General features: G+C 45.8%; 1 protein-coding gene across 1 annotated transcript in view; it reads right to left on the bottom strand.

Moving 5' to 3' along the window:
• The window catches only part of LOC106817690 (paramyosin-like), a 30802-nt gene extending 22963 nt beyond the window's left edge, over window positions 1-7839 (bottom strand). Inside the window, exon 1 of the mRNA XM_014822375.1 lies at window positions 7544-7839. Within this exon, the coding sequence (XP_014677861.1) occupies window positions 7544-7669 (126 nt within the window). The 5' untranslated portion in view covers window positions 7670-7839. The remainder of the gene's footprint in view (window positions 1-7543) is intronic.
• Window positions 7840-12974: the final 5135 nt, after the last annotated feature.

Here is a 12974-nt window from a genome sequence, read left to right on the forward strand (position 1 = left end):
AGCAGTAGCACCAGCAGCCGTAGCACTACCAGCAGCAGCAACAACAACAGCAGTAGTATCATCATCAGCAGCAGCAGCAGTAGCACCAGCAGCCGTAGCACTACCAGCAGCAGCAACAACAACAGCAGTAGTATCATCATCAGCAGCAGCAGCAGTAGCACCAGCAGCCGTAGCACTACCAGCAGCAGCAACAACAACAGCAGTAGTATCATCATCAGCAGCAGCAGCAGTAGCACCAGCAGCCGTAGCACTACCAGCAGCAGCAACAACAACAGCAGTAGTATCATCATCAGCAGCAGCAGCAGTAGCACCAGCAGCCGTAGCACTACCAGCAGCAGCAACAACAACAGCAGTAGTATCATCATCAGCAGCAGCAGCAGTAGCACCAGCAGCCGTAGCACTACCAGCAGCACCAGCAGCAGCAGAAGCAGCAGTTACACAGGCACTAGTAGTGGTACTATATGACGAGTAGCAGCAATACATAGAAGGAGGACAGCATCTCTTATTATAAGAATCGCCGGCTGTGTAGAAAAGAAGCCATCTTCTACATTTTCTCTCTTCCGCTCACCATCTCTTTCCCACAATTTCTTTCCCCATCAGCTTCCCCCCTATCAACTCCTCTTCTTCACCACCTTCTCCCCCACCAACTTGACAGCTTCCCCCGACCACCTTCTCCCCTATCAACTTGTCTTCTTCACCACCTTCTCCCCCACCACCTTTCCCCGACCACCTTTTTTCCTACCAACTCCTTTCCCCCTCTACCTTCTCTCCACCACCTTCTTCCCCAACACCTTTTCTCGACCACCTCCTCCCATATCAACTCCTCTCTTTGACCATTTTCATCCCCCAATAGTTCACCTTTCCTCCATCACCTCCTCCTTTCCTCCCCATCCATCGCTTGTCTGTTTTCACACGGCGGGTGCAACGCGACCTCTAGTAATTCTATACGCTATATAACGTTTGACATTCCACCCCTCCTTCCCCCTCTTTCATCCTTCTCCTCATCATCTCCACCCTCTCCTTTATCAGCCAGAGTTGCACATACAATTGTGACATGTACACCCTGATATAGCAAGATGCGGGCTTAGTTGGTAACGTTGACAGAGGTCAACGCACGCGTTTAAAGAGGGATGCTTAGACCGTCTCTACGGCTTGTAGATCCACTGCCACTACCCCGCGTGTGTGAAGGGGAGGTCTGGACCGTCTCTAGGGGACGTAGATCCACTGCCACTACCCTGCGTGTGTGAAAGGGAGGCCTAGACCATCTCTACGGCTTGTAGATACACTGCCACTACCCCGCGTGTGTGAAGGGGAGGTCTGGACCGTCTCTAGGAGACGTAGATCCACTGCCACTACCCTCGTGTGTGAAGGGGAGGTCTGGACCGTCTCTACGCGACGTATATCCACTGCCACTACCCCGCGTGTGTGAAAGGGGAGGCCTGGACCGTCTCTATGGGATGTAGATTTGCTATCCTGTGCCTGCCTGAATTAGTCTGCCGTGCCTGCTTAATTAACACTGAAAACTATAGCGAAGATGCGATGAGAAAACATCAAATCGGTGAATAACGCCACGAGATAGCGAGACGTTGGTGTAGCAATAACCGATTTATAGAAACTACTACTAAACCCATACCTAGAGTTGACTACGACTAGAAAGTTACCTACCTCTGTAACATAACTAGTTTACTACATAAATAAACGCCCAGAACCCCAAGAGGAAACAAGGATTTGCTGAAAATTTGTACGATGGACTTAGACAACGACGTTTGTATTAAATTTCTACGCGGAAAATGGCCCCGGGGTGGTGTGATGTGTTTTTTTTTGGCCCAATCAATGGTGAATTTTCTACCAACTAATGTCGTGCGCACGAGAAAGGGTGAATAACGGAAAACCATGGGGACGGGAGTAGAGAGGAGGTATAGGGCGAGGGAGCTTCCTCTTCTCTCTCACGAAAGAATCTAAATAAAGAAATGAAAGAATGAATAAATTCTGAAGGAATAAGGATCTGCAGGAATAAAGAACATGAAGGAATCATAAAGGAATGTATTGAATCTGCGTACTCTAGATTTTCGTGGGGAAAGAGACTGCGGTGAAGTCTGTTTTGTGCCCTCCTTATGGTTTCCTTTGATAAACGACCTATATAATAAGTTTGCTACGGGAACCTATGGAAGGGAAATGCGAACGCGCGCAACACTACGGCTTCGTGGGAGAAAGAGTTTTGGGTGAAGTTTGTATAAAAAGGTTTTTTCATAAACGACCCGTGTTATATTCTCTCTACTACTAAGGTTTTCTACGAGGGAGAAGGAAGTGATGGATGTTGCGGGGAGACGGTTATGACGGCGGCTTCCCCCTGTAGCTCCTCCCCTTCCCCCTCATCCATCGTCAATAAATCTCACTGGCTTTACTGGATTCAAGACGAAGATAATAAGGCAAGCTTAGAAGCATCTGACAAGTATGAAACACAAACGCGTGAGTTGAAGAAAGAAGAAACCATCCGTTCGTCTCGATATCTATTCGTGGCCGTCGATTCAAGATGGCGTCCTACTATTTTCGTCTGAGCTCTAGCAACTAGCAGCGTGGATCCACGCACCCCATAGTGGCTCTACCCACACGCCGCTGTTAAATTTCATAGCAGGAAACTAACGCAGTGCATCCACGCACCCCATAGTGGCTCTACCCAGGTCCATTTTCAGTTTTATATCTATATCTTGACACAGTGTGACTAACCACACCCAATTATTGGCGCTACCCCCGCCCCTGTACAATTTTATAGCTTGAAACTAACACTGTAGAACCGAACAATCCTACCCAGGCATGCTGTTAAATTTTGAATTCGTTTTAAATTATATAGCCGGAAACTAACACACTGCAGCTACGCCCCTTAGCGCCTGCCCGGGTCTCCAGTCTAATTTTATATGTAGAGACAACGGTCTCCGTACAGTAGTCCTACAACCCAAGCTGTTCCACACTGGCCAACCCCGCGTTCACATTTGTACATAGTTATACGTGGTTACACATGGGCTCGCTGTCCCGCCCTACCGCCACCGCCACTTCGCTGTCATCGCCCTGTATATTTATCGTGGTTCTGTGTGTGTGTGTGCAAGAGAGAGAGAGAGAGAGAGAGAGAGAGAGAGAAAGAAAGAGAGAGAGAGCGAGCGAGAGAGAGAGAGCGAGAGAGGGAGAGAGAACGAGAGAGAGAGAGAGAGAGAGAGAGAGAGAGAGAGAGAAAGGGAGAGAGAAAAAGAGAGAGAGAGAGAGAGGAGAGAGAGAGAGAAAGAGAGAGGGAGAGGGAGAGAGACGGGTACACGTTTTCCACTGTATACCGCATCTTCTTTTCCTTCTCTCTTCCCATCTCTCTCACACACACACCGGGTGTTTTATTTCAGCTTTACTAATTTGGTCCGTGCACCGCGGCACGCGTGCGCTCCCCAGGCCTGCTCCTCCTCCTTCTCCCCTTCCTCCGTCTTATCCCCCTCCTTCTTCCTTAAGCATACGGTCATACAAACATGAAGCGCTTCGTAACTCAACGGTAGAGCGTGCGCGCGCCGGATATATATAGATCAGCGGCAGCAGCAGAAAAAGAAGAAGTAGTATTGGTAACAACATTTCTGCTATCTCACGCGAAGAGGTCACAAGATGGCGGCCTTCGCGGCACGGCATCCCGGCATGCATCGCTCGCGACAGACACAATGCATGATGTGTGTGTGTGTGTGTGTGTGTGTGTGTGTGTGTGTGTGTGTGTGTGTGTNGTGTGTGTGTGTCGTGTGTGTGTGTGTGTGTGTGTGTGTGTGTGTGTGTGTGTGTGTGTGTGTGTGTGTGTGTGTGTGTGTGTGTGTGTGTGTTGGGGTTGGGGGGGGGGTAATAAAGGTGCCGATTTCAGGAAGTAATTCACGGCCTAGTTAATGATGGGTTTTTTATGACCACGATGACAACGACGACGACGACGAGGATGACGACGACGACAACAGAATCTGCCAAATATATCAAACGAATCATACAAATTAGTTTAGTTTGCATAGTTCTTCTTTATTCTTTATTTCGTTATCCTTTCTTCTTCTAGTTTTTGGTCTAGTCGTACCGCATCTTCTATCAACATTCCATCATCTGCCTTTCTATCTATTTCTTCACGAATTTGCGTCCTTAGTAACCGATACTTTGCTGCATGAATCCCACAATGAACAAAAGGCAACGACTGTGCGAATAATTTTACGAATGAGATTTAGTTTTACAGTTTATTTGCCCTAGCGCGTTCTTCAACGCGTAAAATAAGCGCATAAGCGAGTTCTCCGATGCGTAAAATTCTGAACGTATGATTAATTGTGCGTATTGTCAGTGTGATTCTCCGAGTTTCTAAGCTACAGATAATGTTTCCTCATTTTTCCTCTAGCGTCTATTCTAAGCGTGTGTTTAGCTGCGCGTATTTTCTTGGAGTGTCTGAGAATTTTTTTTGCAACTTTAGCAAATACTGCGAGAGCATCGCTATGGGGGATGATATGAGAAACCTAAATTTTCTCACATGTTAATACTTATTTCTTCAAGATACACTATTGATATAGATAGTGATGATATATATATAATAATTATATAATATACTTATATCTATTATATGCAATATATACCATTTTACACATATATATTAATTTATAAAATTTCCACTACGGCATGTGGCACAAATCAAAATATGATAGTTGATAATGAATTGATACCATGCTCAGCATTTCGCCAACTGTGTCTAGATGACGAGATACGCGTTATCAAAAAATTGTGACTCTTTCCTGTGAAATCGACTTTACGAGGGCGACGATAGGTGGACCGTGGGCTGGCTGGTGAGGCGCGGAGGGGGGCGTGTCTGTGTGGCGGGACCACTGAGACTAGACTAACCAAAGTGATAAAGCTAGAACTAACAACAGAATAGATGCATATGATATTAATATATATATAATATATAGTTTATAAGTAATAACTATACTATATATAATAGAGAGAGAGAAGACGAGAGGAGCAGAGAGAGAGAGATGCGAGAGAGGCGAGAGGAGATATAAGCGTAGGATATTAAGAACGGAATATGCGTGAGAATCATTAAACTAAAATAAGTCTTAAAACAGGATGTTCGCCCAATAAAGGAATAAAAGTATACTTCTATTGTGCCAACAATGCAGCTAAATATAGTATATTGTATATTATACATTATATATATACCAATATCATAGCATATATATCTATATAATATATATATTATACTATAATATATTTATGCAGGTAAGAGTAACCATATCTAATAATCGCCGTGACTCGGTTCGAAGGCCTCAGAAAAAAGAATAAACTAACGAACTAAGAACTAAAGAGACTAAACACAGGAAAAAAACTGTAATTAAATAACTACTCTAAGTTTACTAGGGGAATGACGCAACAGCCATCAACAAGATCACGCGACTGCAAAATTTTGCCATAAAGTAGGGCCAGATGCAAGACAACACCGTATTCGAAATGTTGTTAAAGTTATGCAGAAAAAAATGTTAATTATAAATGTTAAAGATTCTGTTATTCGTGGGTGTGAAAAAATTCCTTAAATGGATTATAAATCAATGTTGGACTAATGAATAATTGTCACAAAGATACTATATATTATTATATATTATACAATATTGTTAATACTCATAAGTAACTTCCGCTGTTGTTAGTTTCGTTACTTAGTTACGCCTGGCGTGTTATCTAAACTAACAAACCAATAAAGAAACCAACAGATTTAACTCAATTAACTTCGCCAAAACATTTCAATGAATCATTAAATTGCATCGATTAACATTTGCATTCGAATGCGGGACAATTTCTTCGTTCTGCACGTAAAATGAAGCATCGGTTACCCACTGATTTCGGATGATTATTCTATTAATTCACTTGGTAGCTATTCTAGTTTTCGAATAGTCGAGTTTTTAGAATTTTCTTCAATAGGAGCGAGTAATAATCTTGGACGACCTTCGCTATTTTGTCATCCACCCTCTGGTGGCTAAATTTGTATGCATGACGTCAGGTCGCCATGTTGGGTCACGTCACACAGCTCTCTCTCTCTCTCTCTATCTCGTCTGCTATCTCTCTCTCTGTCCGCTCTCTCTTCCTCTGTTCTCTCTCTCTCTCTCTCGTCTCTGCTTTTTCTCCTTGTTCTCTCTCATCCGCCTTGCTCTCTCTCTCTATCTCTCTCTCTCTCTATCTCTCCTCCTTTCTCTTCTCTCTTCTCTCGCCTCTTCTGCTCCGCTCTCTCTTCTCTCTTGCTCTCGCAGCTCCGCTCTCGCTCTCCTCTTCTCGCTGTTGCTCGCCGTCTTCACTCTTCTTGCCCGGCTTCTCCTCGCTTCATCGCTCTAAAGTGGATGCCCCGTATATACACCAACTAACATACGAACTAAGAGGTTTTAAAATGCGAACGCATTTTTTTGAAACTTGAAAGGGAGGGGAATCAGAATCGAAAGAATGGAGATTAAATAACAATAAAATTTTCGACACATAGGAAGATGTATGTATCACTGTGTTAAAGTCCATTGGACTGGCGATGGGAGTCTATTTAATAGAATACAGCTTGTTATTGGCGTTATTGATAGTGTTAGAAGATTCCACCGCACGCATCTTAGTAGTTGCGTCTCTCTTGTCACTCTTCTCTCTCTCTCTCCACGGGCTGCTCGTCCCTGCTCTCGCTTTTCTTCTCTCACCTACTTTCTTTACTCTATACTCCCTCTCTCTCTCATCCTTCCTGGCCCACTTTCTTATAATCCCCCGTCTCTCGCTCTCGTCTCTCCCACTTGCCCTTCTCCTATCCCTTTCTCTTCTCTCTTTCTCCCTCTCTCCTTTCTCTCTTCTCTCGCTATCTCGTTGTTTTATGCCCGCATTGTTTTCTTTTGCCGCCGCTCCCAGCTTTCGCACACGCACACGCTCCGAGCACGCACACACCCCACGCACGCACGCACACACGCCTATTTTGGCTTCATCCAGTCCTTCTGTTTGAGATCCACTGTTAGTAGCAGCAGCAGCAAGCAGCCAGCCAGCAGCAGCAGGCCAGGCAGCAGCAGCAGTAGCAGCAGGCAGCAGCATGCGCAGCCACTAGCTAGTAGTATGCGTGGTTAGTCGGTAGTGGTAGTGGTAGTAGTATAGTAGTAGTAGTAGTGAGTAGTAGTTTAGTAAGTAGTAGGTTTAGGAGGAGGAGGAGGAGGAGGGAGGAGGAGGGAGGAGAGGAGGAGGAGGAGGAGGAAGAGAAGAGCGAGGAGGAAGAGGAGCGTGAGTGATGTGTTTTTTGTGCGACGCTCCTTTCACCTCGTAAAGCACAAACACAAACACACACACACGACACACGCGCGCGCGCGCACGCACGCACGCACACACACACACACGGCGACGTTGTTGTTAATCCGCCGTACTGGCGCGTGCGACGGAGTCACATCCGCTTCCGTAATCCGTAATCCGTGCAAAACACGTATCCGACAACAATGCGGGCCGCAATCCGGGAATCGGTCCGGTTTCCATAGCAACGCACGCGCGCACACACACGGGTTCTCACCTCGAAACGGCGCAGCTCAGCCGACTCCATGTTGAAACCCCCGAGCCCGCCAAAGCTCGAGAAACCGCTGCCACCGCCGCCCGACGTGAAATAGGACGTCTTCTTCGTGAATCCCCTGGACGCCATCTTTGGTCTAAAGGCGAAAATTTCTCTGTCCGTTCGTTTGTTACGGGTCGCTGTGGCTTGCTTTCAAACACAAGAGGCTGCTGCTGGCTGCAACACAACGAGCGGACCGCGGGAGTCAAGGGAAGGCGTCGACGACTCGGAGCAGACTGGCTAGAGTTTCCCGGCGTTCATGCTTTAAATTCACGCCGCCGATAGAGGGGGTGGCGTGCGTCGCCGAGGTTCGGGTTACACGGGGCGTCTGCTTGCGTTGCTGGTACATACTCTTCTCTCTCTCTCTCTCTCTCCTCGCTCTCTCGCTCTCTGCCGTCTCTTTCCTCATCTCTCTCTCTGCTTTCTTTCTTTTCTCTCTCTCTCCGTCCTCTCTCCTCCTTACACTCTCGTCTCCTCGTCTCGCGTCGTTCCTGCTCTCTCTCCATCTCTCTCTCTCTTCCTCTCTCTCTCTTTCTCGCCTCTCTCTGCTCCTCAACTCTCTCTCTCGGTTCTCCTTGCTCTCTCCGTCTTCCGCTGGTTCTCTCTCTCTCCCCCTCTCCTCTCTCTCCTCTCTCCTCTCTCTATCTCTATCGTCTATCTCCTCTCTCTGCTCGCACGATTTTCTCTGCGTCTCTCTCTCCTCTCTCTCTCGCGTTCTCTCTCCCTCGCGGCACGTCACGCGCCGCTGTCTCCCTCTCTCTCTCTCTCTCTCTCTCAGTTCTCTCTCTCTCTCTCTCTCTCTTTCTTTCTTTCTCTCTCCTCTTTCTCTGCTCTCTCTAACTCTCTCATCGTCTTCGCGGATTCTCTCTCTCTCTCTCTCTCTTCTCTCTCTCTCTTTCTCGCTCTCTCTCTCTCTTCTGCCAACTACTCTCTCTCTCTTCTTTCTCTTCTCTCTCTCTCGCGTTCTCTCTCTCTCCCTCTCTCTCTCTCCCTCTCTCTCTCTCTACTCTCTCTCTCTCTCTCTCTCTCTATCTCTATCTCTATCTCTCTCTCTCTCTCTCTCGCGTTTTCTCTCTCATCTCTCTCGCGTTCTCTCTCCCTGCTCCTCTTCTCTCCTCTCTCTCTCCTCTTCTTCTCTCTCTCTCTCTCTCTCTTGCTCTCTTTTCGCTTCTGGCTCACACGGCCCGACCCTATTACACACGCAGTGCTGCGTGTATACTCCGACACAAGTAATAACATTGGACAGTTGTGTAGCGGTGGGCGCATAGCGACGGAGAGAAGATGGGGGCGTCATAAAGAAGGCGCGAAGAAGCTAATGAAGCGCAGACTGAGAAACGACGTAAGGGGTGTGGCTGACGGGTTGTTAGTCGACCAGAGTTCGTGAGGGAGGGATTTGTATTTTCGGGACTTAGTAGGAACGGTTAGAGTTTCTAGTCGCCAATTCGAATGGCATTCGAACATGCTTTAAGGTGGCGGGACAATTTTTTTTTAAGAGATTTCAACGAGAGATAAAGAAAGACCAAACAGAGAAGACGAGGAGAGGGGGGAGCAGCGGCGCGGGCGAGAGATGAGGAGAAAGCGACGGCGAGGACGAGAGATGATAGAGACGTGAGAGGAGAGCGGAGAGACGAGGAGGAGGAGAGATAGAAAGAGATGAGAGGAAAAGATGAGGACTAGGCGAGAGAAGAGAGACGAGAGAGAGAGAGAGGAGAGAGAGAGGGGTGAGAGAGGAGGAGAGAGAGGAGATAGGACGATGGAGAGAGGCGAGAAAAGGAGAGATGGATGTGAGGGTGTGGGTAAGAGAGCGGGAGAAAGGAGAGCGGGTGATCAGAGAGGGGATGTGAGCAGGGAGAGGTAGGTGGGAGCGAGTGAGAGAGAGAGGATAGGTATGAGTTATATTTATAGCGAGAGGACGCGAGGAGAGAAGAGGAGAGAGGCAGGAGGAGGGGAGGTGAGGGGAAGATGATCGGAGGTAGAATCGCGCGCGGTGGTTGAGCTCGGCTGTGGTAGGGAAAGGAGAGACAAAGTGGGTGCGAAGCGGGAGCCCCGGGGGGTGCGCGGGCAGAGGGGTCGGATGAGGAAAGCGGCAAGACGACGAGTCCAGAGCGAGAGAGAGAGAGGGGGGGAGAGTGAGAGAGGAGAGAGACAGAGATCTAGGAGAGTGGACGGGGGAAACAGACATACAGGCAGCACAGAATAGAGACAGGCAGGGAGGACAGGGACTGATAGACAAAGAAAGAGAAGGAGAGGCACGCACGAGAGAGAAAGGACAAATGAGGAACGGAGTAAAGATTAAGCGTGAGAGACTTGAAAAGCGAAGCCAGGAAAATGTGTTCAGGCGCGTCGGGTTTGTTGTGAAAGAGACAGAGAGAGAGAAGAGTGCGGCGAGACAGAAATAGTAGAGTTGTGGATTAGATGAGATAGATAGATAGATAGACAGATAAATAGATCAGATAGATAGATATGATAGAAGATAGATAGATAGATAGAGATAGATGAATATGAATAGTATCTTAGATAGATGAGTAGATAGATAGTAGATTAGAAGAGATAGATAGATAGGAGTAGGTTAGATAGCCATAGATAGATGGCTAGCTAGGTAGATGAGATAGATAGATAGATAGATAGATAGATAGATAAATAGATACTATAGATTAGATAGATAGATAATTAGATATGATAGATGCATAGATAGATAGAATAGATTTAGATAGATAGGATAGATAGTATATGAATAGATAGATAGATTAGATTATGATAGATAGATAGAGTAGATAGATAATAGATAATGATAGAGTAGATAGATCGATAATATAGATAGATTAGATTAAGATAGAAGATAAGATAGTCAGATAGATAGATAGATATGATAGATACATACATACATACATACATAATAGCATAATACATACATACATACATACACTACATCATAATTACATACATACGCAGTACATACAATACTCATCACATACATACATAAGTACATATACAGTCACATACATCATCCCTCCACCCATCATCATACATCACATACATACAATACATACATACATACATACATACATAATACATACATTACAGTAATACATACATAGATACATACATAGCATACCAGGTACATACATTTTACATTACAATACATATCATACATACATCAATACATAAATACATTACAGTACATACATACAGTACAATTACAATACATGATCATACATACATAATACATTACATACATTTACATACATACATACATACATAATACATACATACATACATTACGATACCATAACATAACATTCACATTAGCATATCATACATAAGCATACATAACATACATAATACATACATGACATAATAATGTACCAATAGCAATACATACATTAAACATACATAACATACCTAAAAAACAATACGACATTACATTATCATAGCATACATTATCATGCACCATACACTACATACATTACATCACTACATACTACATGACATACTAGTTAATATCATACATACATACACCTACATACCATACATACATACCATTACGATACTTACATAGCATACTACATACATACATATCATAATTAGCATACATACGATTACATACATAATACCATACCAACATATCATACATCTGATATAAATACATACTAGTTACATGCATACATGGACATTACATACATACTACATAGCATACATACTACATACATACGATACACTTACATATCATACATTACATACTACATACATATTCATACATACATTTACGATACTACATACATACATATATTCATACATACATTCATACATACGATACATTACGATACATGACTATACTACATACTACATACATGACAACATTACATTACCATACATACATACCATACAATAACAATACTATCATACATACATTACAATTATACATACTACATACACTAGCATTACGATACATACATTACAATAAAGTAGGATAGGATAAATAGAGACGATATGATAGATAGAAAGACGATGGAGAGGACGAGAGACGGGGATGTGCTTGGGAGAGAGGATGCTAGAGAAGAGACGGAGAAAAGATGAGTCAGATAGGCAGGAAAGAGAGGAGAAGGGAAGAGAGGGAGCTCCGAGGAAAGAGAGAGAGAGAAGAGATGAAGGAAGACAGACGAGAGCTGAGGAGGAGATGAGAGACGAGTAGGAGAGAGCGAGAGGGTTAAGGGTGTACTGGGGTGACGTTGTTACTGCCCTGGTAGAAACGAGGCTGGCGTAATAGGCTGGGCTGTTCTAAGGACTTAACAGCTAACAGAACTTCAACCACTAACGCATACGCATACGAGCTACCCACTTGAGTAATTATGCGTTCCAGTCACTATCTATTTTCGTGGGAGAAGAAGACGGGCGATGACGAGAGAGGCGAAGAGAGAGAGATACGACAGCGATGCAGAGATAGCGGAGGAGCGACCGAGAGATGAGAGAGACGAGAGAGAGGCGGAAGAGAGGTGACGCGGTCGAGAGCGCGACGAAGTGAGCAGCCAGAAGTACAAGAGAGAGAGAATAGCAGAGCTGCGTGGTGAGAGAGAGAGAGGCCGCGCTCGGAGAATATAGAACATGAGAGAGAGGGAAGGGGGAGACAAAGAAAGAGACGGAGAGAGAGTCAGAGACAGAGGCGAAAGAGGAATGGAGGAGGTGGTGTGTGTGCTGCGAAGATCAGAGAGATCGAGAGAGGATAGATGAGAGAGAGATCGAGAGAGAGAGACGAGAGATTGAGACGAGACCAGAGAGAGAGTGTTCTATTGTCGCGTTGTGTTGGTGAGAGCCGTAGATCACGTCGAGACGCGAGGAAACACAGAGATGAAAGATAAGACCAAGGGAGGGAAAGAGAGAGATCGATAGGAGACGATTAGGAGAACCGAGGATTAGAGAGAGAGATGAGAAGGAGAGACGAGCTGCCGGCGGCGTGCGACGCAGGATGAAGAGAAGCCGAGTGAGAGAAGGAGAGAGGAGGGAGAGAGAGGTGTGCGCGCGGGCTGGCGGCATCGACTGCGGCTGCCCTGGGAGGAGCAGAGAGCGCAGAAGAGCAGGAGAGAGGAAGCAGAGATAGAGAGAGGAGAGCAGAGAGGCAGAGCAGAGAGAGCGAGCGATTCGCATCTTCTCTCGTGAAGTCTCCGCTGCCTTCGTCGTTTTTCTCCATTCGGCGCGCAGCCTGGTTTCCAGCATCTGCTCTCTCTCCCTTCTCCTCTTCCACTCCCCCACCACCACCACCTCGCCTGCTGCCGTGGTGCGCTGCGCGCGCCGCCAATGTCTGCTGGTACAATGTTTACCCAGCTCCCGTCGTTCTCCCATCTCTCTACTCCCCAACGAAACCCCTATGTCTATAAAAGTGCGGCTTGCGCTAGAAGCC

Source organism: Priapulus caudatus, unplaced genomic scaffold (assembly GCF_000485595.1).
Source record: "Priapulus caudatus unplaced genomic scaffold, Priapulus_caudatus-5.0.1 Scaffold1829, whole genome shotgun sequence".
Taxonomy (NCBI): Eukaryota; Metazoa; Priapulida; class Priapulimorpha; order Priapulimorphida; family Priapulidae; genus Priapulus; species Priapulus caudatus.